Genomic DNA, 16,663 nt, shown 5'->3' with positions numbered 1-16,663 from the left:
GATCCCTGGCAAGCTATGTGAAGCCAAAGATTCTTCACACACACCTTCTTCTACCCTGATTTACATGGCATGCTGCCATTCTCTGAGTAAAGAGCAAACATTATATATAGTGTCTTGGCTGCTACATGAGATCATTGGTATGTACTGGAGGGTAAGAGGGTAATAGATTGGCAGACACACAAATTGTCCAATTTCAAATGACTAGCCACAGTACCTGATGACATTACTTGATGAATAAATCATTGTAGGAACTGGCAGGAAACTAAAGCAGACAGGTGGTATGATTTCATGAGAGAAATATAAATCAGACCTGAAGGACATCTGTATTTTTCTACATCTCAAACTTCTGAATAACTGGAATGAACTGAGATTTTCATAGTTTCTTTCCCCATGTTGCATTCAGTAAAAGAGAATAAACTTTGTGGGCATAAGAGTAAATATCTTTCTGAGGTGCATTCAAGGGCATCATTAGCTGCAGGGAAATTAATTCTACTGCAAATGATGCCAATCACAACAGCAAAAATAATAGAACATAAGCAACTTAATTTCTTCTGAACTAAGACCTCAATCCTGCAAATGCTTCCATGTGAACTCATTGGGACTACTCAAATACTCACATGTGTAACTGTTTGCAGGTTCAGGCCCCAATATTATTATGTAGCTGTATCAAAGGTACATAGGTTAAAGCACTATCAGAATATGATTAATTGACTAATATGCTCTGTCACCTACAGTTCATTTCTCGAAGTATCATGATTTCTAACTACTGCTATTTCTTTCTTCTTTCATGTTAGCAAACTCAGATCTTAAAATATTTGATTATTTTCCTAGATTCTTCCTCCATCTCATAAAGAAAGCATTTGGGTTGCAATTATGAAAAGCATCCAAGGGATGTATTAAACCTAAATGGGGCCCAGATGCATCCACATATTGGCCCTCCTCCCCACTCAGCCTCTATCTCCTAGTCTAAACCTGGCTCCTATCCCAGATAGGCTTTTGTCTTCCTCCCACTCCTCTGTTCTTCATTCCTTCAAGTGAGCCAATACAGCCACCCTCAGGCAGTCACATAGTCACCCAGTTAGCTGTGCATTGTTCTGCCACCTGCTACGCTGCTTCTGACTCACAGCTCTCGCTGGGCTCCTTCTCACTAAAGGCCGAAATCTGCCACGACTCAGCAGTTCCTAGTCACTGAGAGCAATTCCAGAATGTCCGGGACCCAAAATAGTCCCAGCAAATCTCCACAGACTGCAGATTAGAGGGAAGGAGCCAGGTGTCCTGCAAGCTTTCTAAAATATTGTCTAAGTAATTCTAGTTTGCTAGCTGGCTTCATTCAGTGAAAAGCAGAAATGCAACTAGGTAGAGATTCTCTCAATGCTACAATTTTGAATTTTGCTTTTTTTGTGCAGCCCCTACTGCTCCAAAATTAAAAATAACTCCCCCAATGCTGACCTCAAGAAAACCAACATCATATTTTGAAATCCCTTCCACACACTTTCTACACCCCTTTGTATGTCTGTAATTGAAAATAAAGGCTCAGAATTACTGGAAATCCATCAGTTGTCATGAATCAGTCATTTGATCTCACTTAGCTTTTTTATGTATGTGTTCATAAGGAGACAGTGTGGTCCAGTGGTTAAAACACTGACTGGGGAGGCAGAAGATGTCAGTGCTGATCCTTACTCTATCACTGACTTGCTGAGTGGCAATGGGCAAGTTAATTAACTATGCTTTGTCTGGGCTTCCCATCTGCACAATGTAATATCACTAACAGTAAAGTGCTATGGGAGCTTTGGATGAAAGGCACTACATAATTGAAAAGAGAAGTGTTATTAGAAAATTTTACCCACTCATCAGACAATAAAATAAAACTAATAATTGCTACAGTTGGAAATTAGCTTTCTGCATAATCATTTCCTTCTCTTCTAATCCCAGGAGACTGCACAGACAGTGAACCTACACATTCATGAGAAATGCAAAACCAAATCATTTGTTTGGATGAGATCCTCTGGCTTTTGCTGAAAGTGAAGTTAGAAAGTGTGGAGCTCTGCAGAACACTTGCAGAGGCTGTTGAAATGCACGGGGGGACTGGAGGGTTTACTGTGAAAGTAAAGCTTAGCTGTCCATGGTATTATTATTTATGAGCTGTGACATGAACCTGTTGTGCTCAGCGCTGCACAAGACACAAAAAGAAAGACAATCCCTGCCCTGAAGAATAAACTTCTAGTCAAGAGTTCATAAATCTGGACTCTCCATGTCTCCTGACTACTCTTCATTACGCCTCTAGAAGGAATGAAGATGGAGAGTGAGTGACCCACCCAGCTGCCCTCAAAAAGATCAGGAGCCGAAGTGGGCATGAACAGAAGATGATAGAGGGTGGGGGTTAGGCTAGGTACTTGTATGAGGGGGAGAGGGAAGCTAGCCAGTGCCTGGTGGGGAGAGCAGCTTTGGGGAGGGGTCAGGAGATAGGACCATAGAGATGGGCTTTGGAGGGAGGTTCCTTGTGAAGTGGGAAGCATCCTCCTCCACAATCGCTTGGGGGATCTTCTTCCTTTGCGTCCCTGCCTGGAAAATACTATCCCCAGCCCTTGTCCTTCCCAACCTGTGGCAGAATCCCCAGCCAGTGACTTCCTCTCCCCCCACGGCATGTTTTTTTCCCATTGTTTTCCTGCCTTCCCCTCCCAACACATCCCTTGCTCTCACCCAGCGCTTCTGTAGACAGCATCCTCGCACTGAGCATGTGCGCTGCATCCCTTCCCCTCCTCCTCCTCGGGTACCACCTCGGCGACGAGGTGCAGTGAGCTCAGCAGCGCCTTCCAGTCCAGCCCAGGAAAGGGCTGAACCGGAGCCCTGCAGCCCCGGCTTGGATGGAGTAAACAGGGAAGCCCCATGCACACAGATTGCCCGGGCAGTAGCCATGCACTCAGGCGTGGAGTTAAAGAGAGCCATCTCTGCCAGCACGGAGACAGAGAAACCAATGAGACGCTACGGGGCAGTGGAGGAGACTGAGTGGAAAGCTGAGGGGCTGGGGAGAAGTAAGTGCTTTGGATTGCTAGTGCAAAGGATAAAAACGCTGAGCTGCTGCTTATTTCCAGATCCCTGCATCAGCACTTTAAACCAGAGGAAGGTGGGGGTAGGGAGAGAATAGTGATTTAAAGTGACATTCTGTTTGATAGATATTGTGTTCAATCAGCAGTGGGTAATGACCTGATCCCCTTCTGCTTAGATTTGGCAATGCATACATACATGCAAATGGGCAATGTGTTCTTGGTAACAAAAGGAAACAGCCTTTGCTTTGTTTGGGGCTGGGCAAGGTTTGTGTGACCATTTTGCTCTTTGAGGCTGGTGGGAGCCTCTGCTTTCTGAACTGGGTTGAGTTCAAGACAAAGGTCTTTCCCCCATTGAGCCTAAGAATGGACAGGGAACCTGGGGCTGGATACATTCTAAGGCAGCTCAAGTCACTTTGTTGTTTCTTTGAAAAAATGAATCACTCACTTAGCTCAATGAAGTGCAGAGATGTTAGTTTTGGAGGCTGTGGGATGGGGAAGGATAATTGGGACATTAGTTTTCCTTTGATGTCTATACAATGTGATTTAATATATGGCATTTAACAAATATTGGCAACATTTTATAGGCTTCATGTCTGAGAGGCACAAATGACATCCATATTATTCATTCCTATGTTCAGTCGGAGGGTATTGAAATACTGTGCTTCATTCAATTGTATAATAATAGATGTACTGTATGTATTGGCTCAATAAAAGCTCTTTAGTGTAAGAGTGCTTGTCGGTAAAATCAACATTTTTCAGAATGCAACAGCTGATACATCCATTCCAAAGTGCTGATGATAAGAATAGGTATAGGAATAAAAGCTATCAATTCAAGTTATCAGGAGGACTCCTGACTGTCCCAATACTAGTAACTGTTACTCTTTTGGTGGCAGAGCCACCTCCCGGCAAAACTTGATAAACCTGTAAAGTCCCTCCCATTTTCTAAATAACCATTCGTGGCTAACATCCTTGAAAAGGAAGTCACTGAAAAGCTGTGCATTCATTACAGGACAAAATATATGATGAGTTTTAGCAAGGATTCTGATTATGCTCCATGGAGAATGCTTTGTGGAGAATGCAATGTCTGCAATAACTTCTTTGTTAAGACAGGTTGTGGGCCATAACGTTTGCTGGTCTCCTAGATCTGTCATCCACCTTTTGATATTGTCTATTGTGAAGTCTTACTAGAATATCTTTAATATCTTTGGTATCATATTTTCTCCACTGTTTCCTGCTTTGCTCAAGTTTCTAAGATATTGCAGTGTTTCTCAGGGCTGTGTGCGGGGTTCAGACTTTACCTCTGGCTTCAGTTTTCCATGAATATGTTATCACATAGCTCATATGCTGATGACAGTGAAATCTAACTCTCCCACACTCCTGATGTTTCAACTGCAGCATTGGTTTTGTTGCAGTGCCTGGAGTACGTTCAGGACTGATTTCAGAGTAACAGCCGTGTTAGTCTGTATTCGCAAAAAGAAAAGGAGGACTTGTGGCACCTTAGAGACTAACCAATTTATTAGAGCATAAGCTTTCGTGAGCTACAGCTCACTTCTTCAGATGCATATCGTGGAAACTGCAGCAGGCTTTATATATACACAGAGAATATGAAACAATACCTATTCCCACCCCACTGTCCTGCTGGTAATAGCTTATCTAAAGTGATTTCCAGCACAAATCCAGGTTTTCTCACCCTCCACCCCCCCACACAAATTCACTCTCCTGCTGGTGATAGCCCATCCAAAGTGATAACTCTTTACACAATGTGCATGACAATTAAGCTGGGCTATTTCCTGCATAAATCCAGGTTCTCACATCCCCCCCACCCCCATACACACACAAACTCACTCTCCTGCTGGTAATAGCTCATCCAAACTGACCACTCTTCAAGTTAAAATCCAAGTTAAACCAGAACATCTGGGGGGGGGGGGTAGGAAAAAACAAGAGGAAACAGGCTACCTTGCATAATGACTTAGCCACTCCAAGTCTCTATTTAAGCCTAAATTAATAGTATCCAATTTGCAAATGAATTCCAATTCAGCAGTTTCTCGCTGGAGTCTGGATTTGAAGTTTTTTTGTTTTAAGATAGCGACCTTCATGTCTGTGATCGCGTGACCAGAGAGATTGAAGTGTTCTCCGACTGGTTTATGAATGTTATAATTCTTGACATCTGATTTGTGTCCATTTATTCTTTTACGTAGAGACTGTCCAGTTTGACCAATGTACATGGCAGAGGGGCATTGCTGGCACATGATGGCATAGATCACATTGGTGGATGTGCAGGTGAACGAGCCTCTGATAGTGTGGCTGATGTTATTAGGCCCTGTGATGGTGTCCCCTGAATAGATATGTGGGCACAGTTGGCAACGGGCTTTGTTGCAAGGATAAGTTCCTGGGTTAGTGGTTCTGTTGTGTGGTATGTGGTTGTTGGTGAGTATTTGCTTCAGGTTGCGGGGCTGTCTGTAGGCAAGGACTGGCCTGTCTCCCAAGATTTGTGAGAGTGTTGGGTCATCCTTTAGGATAGGTTGTAGATCCTTAATAATGCGTTGGAGGGGTTTTAGTTGGGGGCTGAAGGTGACGGCTAGTGGCGTTCTGTTATTTTCTTTGTTAGGCCTGTCCTGTAGTAGGTAACTTCTGGGAACTCTTCTGGCTCTATCAATCTGTTTCTTTACTTCTGCAGGTGGGTATTGTAGTTGTAAGAAAGCTTGACAGAGATCTTGTAGGTGTTTGTCTCTGTCTGAGGGGTTGGAGCAAATGCGGTTGTATCGCAGAGCTTGGCTGTAGACGATGGATCGTGTGGTGTGGTCAGGGTGAAAGCTGGAGGCATGCAGGTAGGAATAGCGGTCAGTAGGTTTCCGGAACGCCACTAGCCGTCACCTTCAGCCCCCAACTAAAACCCCTCCAACGCATTATTAAGGATCTACAACCTATCCTAAAGGATGACCCAACACTCTCACAAATCTTGGGAGACAGGCCAGTCCTTGCCTACAGACAGCCCCGCAACCTGAAGCAAATACTCACCAACAACCACATACCACACAACAGAACCACTAACCCAGGAACTTATCCTTGCAACAAAGCCCGTTGCCAACTGTGCCCACATATCTATTCAGGGGACACCATCACAGGGCCTAATAACATCAGCCACACTATCAGAGGCTCGTTCACCTGCACATCCCCCAATGTGATATATGCCATCATGTGCCAGCAATGCCCCTCTGCCATGTACATTGGTCAAACTGGACAGTCTCTACGTAAAAGAATAAATGGACACAAATCAGATGTCAAGAATTATAACATTCATAAACCAGTCGGAGAACACTTCAATCTCTCTGGTCACGCGATCACAGACATGAAGGTCGCTATCTTAAAACAAAAAAACTTCAAATCCAGACTCCAGCGAGAAACTGCTGAATTGGAATTCATTTGCAAATTGGATACTATTAATTTAGGCTTAAATAGAGACTTGGAGTGGCTAAGTCATTATGCAAGGTAGCCTGTTTCCTCTTGTTTTTTCCTACCCCCCCCCCCCAGATGTTCTGGTTTAACTTGGATTTTAACTTGAAGAGTGGTCAGTTTGGATGAGCTATTACCAGCAGGAGAGTGAGTTTGTGTGTGTATGGGGGTGGGGGGGATGTGAGAACCTGGATTTATGCAGGAAATAGCCCAGCTTAATTGTCATGCACATTGTGTAAAGAGTTATCACTTTGGATGGGCTATCACCAGCAGGAGAGTGAATTTGTGTGGGGGGGTGGAGGGTGAGAAAACCTGGATTTGTGCTGGAAATCACTTTAGATAAGCTATTACCAGCAGGACAGTGGGGTGGGAATAGGTATTGTTTCATATTCTCTGTGTATATATAAAGCCTGCTGCAGTTTCCACGATATGCATCTGAAGAAGTGAGCTGTAGCTCACGAAAGCTTATGCTCTAATAAATTGGTTAGTCTCTAAGGTGCCACAAGTCCTCCTTTTCGTTCAGGACTGAGTGGCTCAACGATTTCCAAAACTGAACTGAACAAGACTGAAATCATGTTGGTTAACTCAGACACATGCAACAGTTTCTACTGCTTCTGTGGCATGGAATAGACTTGTGTTCTTCTCCTTGTTTCTAAAAATAAGACTCTTGGTGTTGTTTTACAGCCAGATCTTGAATGTTAGTGACCATGTAGCATCTGTAATAATGATAATTTGTACTTATAGAGTAACTTTCATCCAAAGTCCACAAAGATCTATATTATTACCATTCCAGTATCTCCACGCAGTAAACTCAGGCTTAGAGAGGTGACTGGCATGATTTTCAGAACTGCTGATCACTTATGACTCCCAATGAATAGCAACTTAAAGTCACAGAACAACTCATTGGCAGAGTAACTGGCAGGGAGGAATAGAACCCAGGTGTCTTGACTCACGTGCCCAGTTGCTAGCCAGTGGAGCTCCACTGCTTCATACTAGCCCCATTTTATTGAGGGCTTTTTTTTTAAATCACTGGGATATAATCTGTAATGTTCTTCAAGAGTAATACTGAGGTGCTAGTCTGTTCTCCAGTCACCTTCAGTACTATTATGAGGCTTTACTATTTGAATAATTGATCTGTTGGTTCATAGGCTTCAACATGCTTAAAATACTGTAGAGAGGCTATTTACAGTAGCTGTTCTAAATGATCATTGCACATTTTTCCTGCTCTGATGCCTGCACTGACTTCTAATCAGATTTATACATTGATTTTAAAATCTTATTTTTGACTTTGTAAGGTGATTCCAAGTGCTTTGATGCAGAAAAAGGTGGCAGATGTATTCTTCAGAAGACGTGGGAAGCAAAATGTAGAGAGTCAGAACAGAGTCACTCCTCCCAGTGCCACAAATTGGCTTTTAATGTTGGTATAGCACTTTGAACATGTGAAGTGTTTATTGTTATTATTAACAAAATCAAAGGCCCAGTATAACCATATGTAGTTGCCCTCCCTATTCTCTTGTTTGTCTCATTTATTTGTTGCATTTTGTCATAACTTAGATTGTGAGCTCTTCAGGGCTAAGATGATCTTTTTATTGCCTATCTTTACAGTGCCTATCACAATAGGGCCCTGTTCCCTAATTAGTGCTTCTAGACACAACTGCAGTACAAATAAATAATAATAACCAGGTAATGTATATTTGTTTTAAAGTCACTTGATTGTGTAGGTAATGTGGTGGAAAGTGATGAAAGCCAATGTAATGGAAATAATATAATGGAAGCCAAGTAGTTTCCATTTAACATTTAAAGGAGAAGGAACTCTTTGCTAATATACATCTAGATTTGCAAAACTAGAAATAACTTACTTATTGGTTGTAATGTTTAGGGCAATTAAGTGTAACACTGTAGTAAATCTTATTCTACAATAGTCACTTTTAGCCAGATCCTCAATGGTGCTGTGCTGGTTTACACTATTTGAGGATCTGGCCCCTAAAGTGTGACAATCTGAATTAATTTCACATATAAGTCTGAAACAGCTTTGTTGTAAGACATGTTTTTTTAAAAGTTTGTGAGACTCTGGGCTTGTTTACTCACATGTAAAGAACATTTCTCTTGTGTGGAACAGGTAGGGCAGTTCTTGTGCTCAACAATAAAATGCAGTCAGACTTGTGAATGGACAGCAGTTCCAGCACGTAATAATAGTGTGGTGACAACCTTCTCTGTAAGTGATATTTATCATATAATTTTGGGAAGGCTTCACTGAACCAGAGATACATAAATGTATTTCTTGGCCATCATTAGCATACACACAACTTCATTTGGAATCAACTGTGTTGGCTTGAGTAGGGTTATAGAATTTCCTGGGTAAATACCAAAATGCCAATTCAATGAAATAACCACACAGAAATGAATGAGTAGCACAGTATCCGATTAAGCCTCACACTTCACAGGTACGTTGTTGTTTGTTATTGTTTTGAAGTTTAGAACCAAAGTCAGGGTACAAGGTAATGCCCCAGTTTTGGTCAGCACAATCAGGAGTACATGTCAGGAGACTGCAAACCAAGAGCTTTGCTGCAATTTAATATGAGAACAAACAACAAATATTCTGTTTTTCACTCACTGAGCTTTAGGAATTTGTGTGCTATCCCTATTTTGATGGTAACAATGTCAGATGTAAGCTGAAGTGGTTAGTTCAATACTTCTTTTTTGCTTAATTTTGAATAAGAATGGTAGGTTAGATAAAGGGGTCAGATCCTCACTCCAGGCAACTGGAAATTCCCCTGTAACATGGGGATTACCCAGTAGCATAAGGCCAGCATAGCCAGCTCTATGCCACCTGCTCTTCCTCTACCTTCCCAACACATGGGGTATGTCATATGTGTGCCGTTGGCAAGAAGCAGTCAGCCTGGAATGAACACCAATTATCCTGGGCCATCAGAACAACCCCTGTGGGGCTATTCCAGCTGGCATAGAACAGTCCTGTGGTTGCTCTAGTTTGTGCCGGGGGTTGAATGTCACCTCTGCCTCCAGCTCTGCAAGGGCACTAGGTAGAGCTTTGGCCCACTTGAGGATTTGTTTCAGAGTGTTTTGCTGATAAGTCTCTGAAAAGCTTGTTGCCTGGTTTACCAAAAGGCTATGGTGGCAGCTATTTTAACTGCTCTGCCACTGAGTAGTGTGGCTGATCTATGCACTGAAAATATGCACTATGTAATACCATGCACACATTTTATAAGAGATTGTTGAAGAAACATATAACTCCTTTGCTGTTGCCAGAACATGCATAATATGGGGGAACTAGATTTCTCAGATAATGGGAAAAAGAAACATTTACATTTACACTCCTGGTTCAAAACCAGGTCATGTTAGTGATGCTATTTTGTGCAGAGGTGGTCCCCCTCCCTGAGTAAGAGCAGCTTGGAGAGACTGAAAAAATAGCTGAAGAGTAGTATAGCACAAGGGCATGATTAGGCATGTCCCATTCCTCTAGCCATGCACTCTTTTTCCTGCTCTGGCATTGGCAGGAAGGGGGAGAGGCATAAGAGCTCCTACTCAAGTGCCACACCTTTAGAGGTCACTCTTGACCTGGGGCAATCCCCCCTTGGCTGGTTAAGTCAGTTTTAAGACCAGATTTTGCTAGCAGTGCAGTGTAGCCTCACCACAGAACAGAATCTGTCTCAGAATGTTTAACGTGACTTCATAACGTTTTATAATCCTTTGGCCAGCATCTGATGTAGTATTTAAAAAAAATCAAACAGCAGTAGGGATATACACTTGGACTGCCAAGAGGAATACCTACAGTGCCCAGCTCCAAGAGTTTGTCACTCTTGTCATTCTGTTTTTAAGGTAGTTTAAGGCTTTTCACGTTGGAGTCACATTTATCATTGTTGATGTTAATCAAATACTTGTGTTCATTAGACAGAAAAAAGGTAAATGACAATTCATTCCTGAATTTGTGTGTCAGCTTCCTGAGATTCTTATATTTTCATAGCCCTTTACAGACAGACAGTCAGACACACGTGTACAAACAGAGACACAGCATTTTTGGGCCCAGTCCTACATCATATTGAGTGGTTCTGTGATTTCTGACTTCTCTGGGAATTGAGGGTGGTTGTCACCTTGCTGGATTGGCTCTATGACTACAGAAAAAAGGCAGATGGATTTGTTTAAATACCATTGGACTGTCCATGGCAGAAAAGATTCAACTAAAGCTTCTGCAAAGCTAAAATAAAACACGCCTTAATCCAAACCAACATCCAAATGAGTGAGACTCTACTGCCCAGACACCATAAGTTATTATTATTAATTAGTATTATTAATAATAAACTTCACTGTATAGTTATCCAGGTCCAAAGGTTTCTAAACAATTTAGTTCAAATAACAAAAAACACAATTAATCATAAATGGATGACTCATGAGCCAAAGGAATAAAGAACATATGAAACAACATGGGGGAGATTTTCAAAGGCACTAATGGGAGTTTAAAAGTCCCGGTTTCATTGATTGTCAATAGGAGAGGTCCCCTAAATGACTCTTTGTGCTGCTGAAAATCTCCCCTATATGTGTGTAGTGTGCACCCACATTTCTAAATAAAGCACTATTGTAAGGTGACTGTGGTTTATATCTACAAAGCAATGTCATTCAGGGGACTGAATGTCTGCTGTTTAGAAGCTCAGGATTAGATTTGTGGTAAAGAAAGGAGGAGAAACATTTTCATACACTTATGTCTGTCTGTGTGTATATTGTATTGAAGAGTGTCATGTATGTGTAACTGAAGAATCTGCATGATACTAAGGCCTTCACTCAATGCCTATTTAAGTCAATGGGAGTCTTTCCATTGATTTCTGTGGCTATTGGATTGGGCCCATAGACAATTAGGCCTTGTCAACAAGAGAAAAGTTGCACTGGTTTATCTTAAATAAGTTTTAAAACCTATTTAGTTAAACTAGTGCAAATCTGTGCATGCATACTCTTATTTCAGAGTGCCTTAATTCAGTTTAAATTGATTTCTAATTGATTTAAGCTAAAATGAAAATAAACTTGGCTTAAACTGAAATAAGACTTACCACACAGAGGTTTGCACTAGTTTGACTAAATAGATTTAAAATCACATCTTTAATAAAACTGCTGCAACTTTCTCATGTATGCAAGGCCTTAGATGTATGTTTGCCATTGATAATTTACCTCAAGCTAATGCATCATATGGTTCAGGTTCTGGGGAACCATAGAAGAGTTTTGCTACTAAATGCAGAGACAAACGGCCTAGTTCCTCACAACCCTGCATCATGTGTCATAGAACTGTAGGACTGAAAGGAACCTTGAGAGGTCATCTAATCCATCCCCCTGCACTGAGAAGGGACCATTATCATTGATACCTATGCAAAGTAAGTATAAAAAATTCCTAACATATCAGAATGATAGCATTTTATGCTCACTTTGCACAGGAGTAAATTATTACACAAGGTACAAGGCAGTGAAGAATCAGGACCCCAAAAGGTGGAGAAAAATGTAAAGTGTAAGAAGAATAGAAAATCAAAGCTTTACACAAGAAAAGAGATTGGTGGTAAAATAGTATTTAATGCCACCATGTGAAAAAACTTTAACACTTGTTTGAAGTTCCAGATGTTGAGCAGACCCTTAGCCTCTCAACCAAATAGATTTAATTTTGAAAAAGATTCTTGCTTCACTAAAGCTGGTCAAGAGAGTAGAGCACTGGCCGGTAGACATGGGTTCTACTCCTCACTGTTACTGACCTGCTGTATAGCATTGGGCAAGTCATTTAATTTTCTTGTGACTCATTTTCCATTTCTATAAAATGGGGATAAGGATGCATTGTAAAGCGCTTGGAGATCTCTGGATGAAAAGCTCAGTATTAAGAGCTAAGTATTAGTAACTGTATCTATTCCAAGCAATATCATAGACAAAACCATTTTGGTTTATTCAGTGCCAGCCCACTGGGAAAAGTGGGAAAGGATCTAACCCAAGGGTATGGCAATTAAATATCTCTTTACAGAAATAGTGAATCTGCTAGTTTTATGAAGGTCTGAAGACAGGCTTTAAATAGACTGACAAAGTAATTACGATTCTTAGCATGTTTCTATTTTTAAAAGACCTGTACATTAATTTTTAAAGAAACACAGAGAAACCAAGAAAGCATATTTGAAGTGATAAAACAGCAATAAGTAATCTCACTGCAGTAGACGATATCGGCTCAAGTAAATCAAGTAGACTATTTTGGCAGCTATTTTCTAACAGACAGAAAGACAGACATCGAAGGATGAGTCAAATCCAAGATTATTATTGTCTCTTATTATTATAATTATTACTATTAACATATTTATGTTGTATTTCTTCCCTGAGGAAAGTCAGCTTTTGTCTCATCAGTGCAGCAAAGACAATACTTCCCACTGAAGAATTTTATCCTTTCTAAAGTATAGATTCTAATCCAGTTGAAGTCAATAGCAAACCTCTCATTGACATCAGTCGGAGCAGGAGTGGGCCCTAAAACTCTGCTGTGTGAATGTTTCTATAAATGATTGATGGCTTTGACCAGTATCAGAAACAAGTAACGGTGCTTGTATTTCTGATACAATTGCAGAATCTTTTATTTATCTGAATTCTCCTCTTGTATTTATTTCTGCCTGTGTTAGGCCCTGATCTTCCTTTCTCGTAGAATATTCCTTATGTATAGGAAATAACACTTAAAAATTCCCCAAGGTCGAACCTGTGTTGCATGCAGCTCTCAAAGAGGAGAGGGTTTCCTACTTCACAGAGGGGGCAGGAGCATGACTCACAGACCCCAGAGAGCTTGAAGATTCACAGAATGACTAGTTTCCAAGCAAGCAGATTCTGTGGTATCCACACAGGTACCACCCTCTCCTCAACAGCATAGCTCCTTCCGCTACAGCTGTGGACTCCAAGGAGCTGCAGGGATGGTGTGAGAAGGCAGAGGGAGAACACTGTTTCCAATGACAGAATATACATTTTCGCTCAGAAATCGGCCATTAGTAGAAGGAAGCATGCTACTTTGAGCGGCTGCTTTCTTGCTTCGGTCCCTCTTGGTCCTTGGAATTTTACTTACAGATCCACAGAATCCTGATAGTGCAGATTGGCCTGGAGGGACCATTTTGGCTTCTGGTGATGGAAGTGGAAAGAGACCACGAAGCTACTTATTTCCTCCCTCATTCTCTCTATCCCAATTCAGTATGGCTAGACTTCCTCCTACATACTGGTTCCTTTTCTAGCTGAGTTCCACAGTTGCAATTTACTGCCCAACCTGCCTCCACTTTCCTTGCACAAGGTGAAACCTCTGATTTATTATTCTACCAACTCAGTTTAAACCACAAAAATAGTCTAGTGAGAAAAAATGCAAAAAAAACCCCCAAAACAAAACAAAAAAACCTCCCCCAAAAGGGAGTGGTCTGAAGAAATGTGGGAGGTGTCTGGGCAAAGCCAATATATTATGCAGAGTACAATGCAAAAACAATGAAAGTTACTGCAACAAATAAATAGCAAATCATTGCTGCACTGATTAAATGTTTTGGCAAAGAAATTTGTTAAAATACTCATAGGTCAAAGAGTTAATGAATTCTGAAGTCTTTATACATGACAGTGAATACTTAGAAAGGTAAATTAAACGTAGATGTAACTCAGTGTTAATATTTGGGTGAGTGTACACCAATAATTATTTGAAATGTTAGTTGTGGGGCTTAGGTGTCATATTTGGGACAGTTCCTCATTAGCTTTCATATATCCTTTAAATATAATTTATGAAAAATAATATTGGTAGACCTGTCACGTAGGACACTTTGAACATAAATTCCTGCCAATAGCCTGTGGCATCATCCACTTCTAGTATGTAATTTTCTCCTTGTGTTTTTGTGTTTGGTCGTTGACTCCTATGTTTTACAGTGTGATTCTTATAGGAGCCACTGTTTACTTATGACTATGTGTGTGTGTCAGTCCAGAGGCAGTAATAAAAAAATAGCATTGTAGGATCAAGCCCACCTGCACTGAGCACCTGTGACTATTCCGGAGGGCGCTCAGTCACTGTGCAAATTGAATCTCAGCACCTAGCAAAACTGAGCCCAAAGGTGCTAAAATCTGCAACAGGATAAGCCCCTTTCGGTAGAAAACCTACAGTGGAAAATAGTTGATTATTTTCTTTTTGGGCTATTAAATAAAGCCATTTCATTTCCCTGAGAAGCATTCTGCTGTATAACTAGATTAAAGCTATAGTACAAATTCATTCACAATTCAAAGATGAAAAATGCATGCTTGGAGGGTGAAGTGTATGAAAAAACAGTGCAAGTGTCCCTGGATAATTCTGTTAGTTGCCCTACAGAATCAGCAATGAAACATTAATTAACCACATTTTGTCAGTTCATAAAGGGCAAAATGTTTGAGAAAATCATTTCAAGAAAATTCTTCATTAAATGAAGGAATAATTTCCAGTGAGACAGGTGGCTCATTGAGCAGTTCTAACGATTATGTGCTCCCAAAAATGCAAAATGTAATGAGTTGTATGAAGAGCAGGAGCAGTGTTTTAAGTATATTTTTACTGGCCTGAAGAAACCACTTTATTGATTGGGGATTTATGGGATTTTGTACAAAAACATTTGTTTTTTATACTGACAAAATGGAAAAGTATCTCATCTTCAAGTAATTTCATGGAAATGTGACAGCAGCCTCTGTTCACTTCTTAGCAAAAACAATTCAAAAAAGGAAGAAGAATCAACAGGGAATTCCACCTTTTATGTATTTTCAGAATATGAGGCCAAGCTTATTCCTGGACCAACGCCACTGAAGCCAGCTTAGCTACTTCAGGGGTGAACTGGTCTTGTGGTGAACTGGTGCAGAAGTGTAACACCCATTCTCTTATTTTTACAAACACAGAACCCAGTCCTGTTCCACTGAAGTCAATGGGAGTTTCATCATCAATGTCAGTGACAGCAAAACTGGGCTTTGTGCTTGCAGCTATGTAAATCCGGATCACTCTGACTTCCTGCAGAAATACCCAGGGGAGGGAGTTTGAAAGAGGTGTACAATCTGTGATGATCCCCTTGCAGAGATTTTCTGGGACTGTTCCATTAGCATGGTGGAGATTGCGTCCAGTCCTCCTCCCCGAGCCAGAGAGAGTGGTCCTATCCCTGAACCCCAGGAATCCAGATGATCAATCGGGATTCATCTTCTTGGAGGCCCTGTGCATCTACATTTGCTCTAGGTATCATTGTCTCAATCATTTAGCTCCTTGGCAGCGTGGCATCACTGGGCAATGGACCTGGAGCATCATGGGCCAGTGGCTTCCCCTAAAACCAATGTGTTTCACAGTTACAGCGGGACCAGAGACAAGTTAATGCTACCTGAAATTAATTCATTCCTTTGGCCACACTCTTGGTCCTCCCTGTGCTACCCCCCATCTGTCACCTCTCCCACTAAGGATACTTAACCTCTCAAAGGACTGTCCACCAGAGTCCAGGTTGAGGTGAACAATGCTGCTACAGTGAATCCATGCAGAGGTTTCCCTCCATGCTGCTAATTTTGGAGTACATAAAGAATGAAACTACCTTGTGGCATGGCATACACAATCATAGGGATGTGTCAGCCAGTGTAATTCAGGTAGATTTGTCCCTTTTGTGATGAAACCTACACATAGGAAAACCCCTCCACAGATATGATCCATAACATTAATTCATTCTACAGACAGAAGGTAAGTATCCTGAATCCATTAATCTCTGAGCTGACGTTTAGGGCTCTGTTACAAGGCCTCCATTTCTTCATTTCTAAGAACTCTGGATAGGCAATCAGCTCAGTGTTTTCAGTTTTATATCAGTCCAGTGACAGTAGCAACGGAGAATGCATTAGCACGTTTAAAGGACATTGAAATCAGAATAAAATTAAGTAATTAACTTTGTAAAAATGATGGTTCATAAAGTGCCTCCAGATCACCAGATGAAAGGTGCTGTTTAAATGCAAATATTCATCATTATTACTTTGTGTAAATATAAACAAATAAGAACCTCTGCTATGCCACCAGAGCTCTGTTAATCAGTAACAGTTAACACACACATGGGAGATCTTGGCCCCATTGTGGGCTGACCTACTCATTCTGGAGGTAGGCTGGACGTAGGTAGGAAACTGTTTTCTTGCTTGCTTGGGGCCTTGACTGTGGC

The 16,663-nt window shown here is 41.2% G+C and overlaps 1 protein-coding gene across 1 annotated transcript in view; it reads left to right on the top strand.

Annotated features, from left to right (window-relative positions):
• The first annotated feature begins 2,670 nt into the window (after positions 1 to 2,670).
• The window catches only part of BMERB1 (bMERB domain containing 1), a 104,783-nt gene continuing 90,790 nt past the window's right edge, over positions 2,671 to 16,663 (top strand). Inside the window, exon 1 of the mRNA XM_073362355.1 lies at positions 2,671 to 3,032. Within this exon, the coding sequence (XP_073218456.1) occupies positions 2,915 to 3,032 (118 nt within the window). The 5' untranslated portion in view covers positions 2,671 to 2,914. The remainder of the gene's footprint in view (positions 3,033 to 16,663) is intronic.

This window comes from Lepidochelys kempii, chromosome 10 (genome assembly GCF_965140285.1).
Source record: "Lepidochelys kempii isolate rLepKem1 chromosome 10, rLepKem1.hap1, whole genome shotgun sequence".
Classification (NCBI taxonomy): Eukaryota; Metazoa; Chordata; order Testudines; family Cheloniidae; genus Lepidochelys; species Lepidochelys kempii.
The sequence above is the reverse complement of the archived record's forward strand: the minus strand, read 5'-3'. Positions and strand labels throughout refer to the sequence as shown.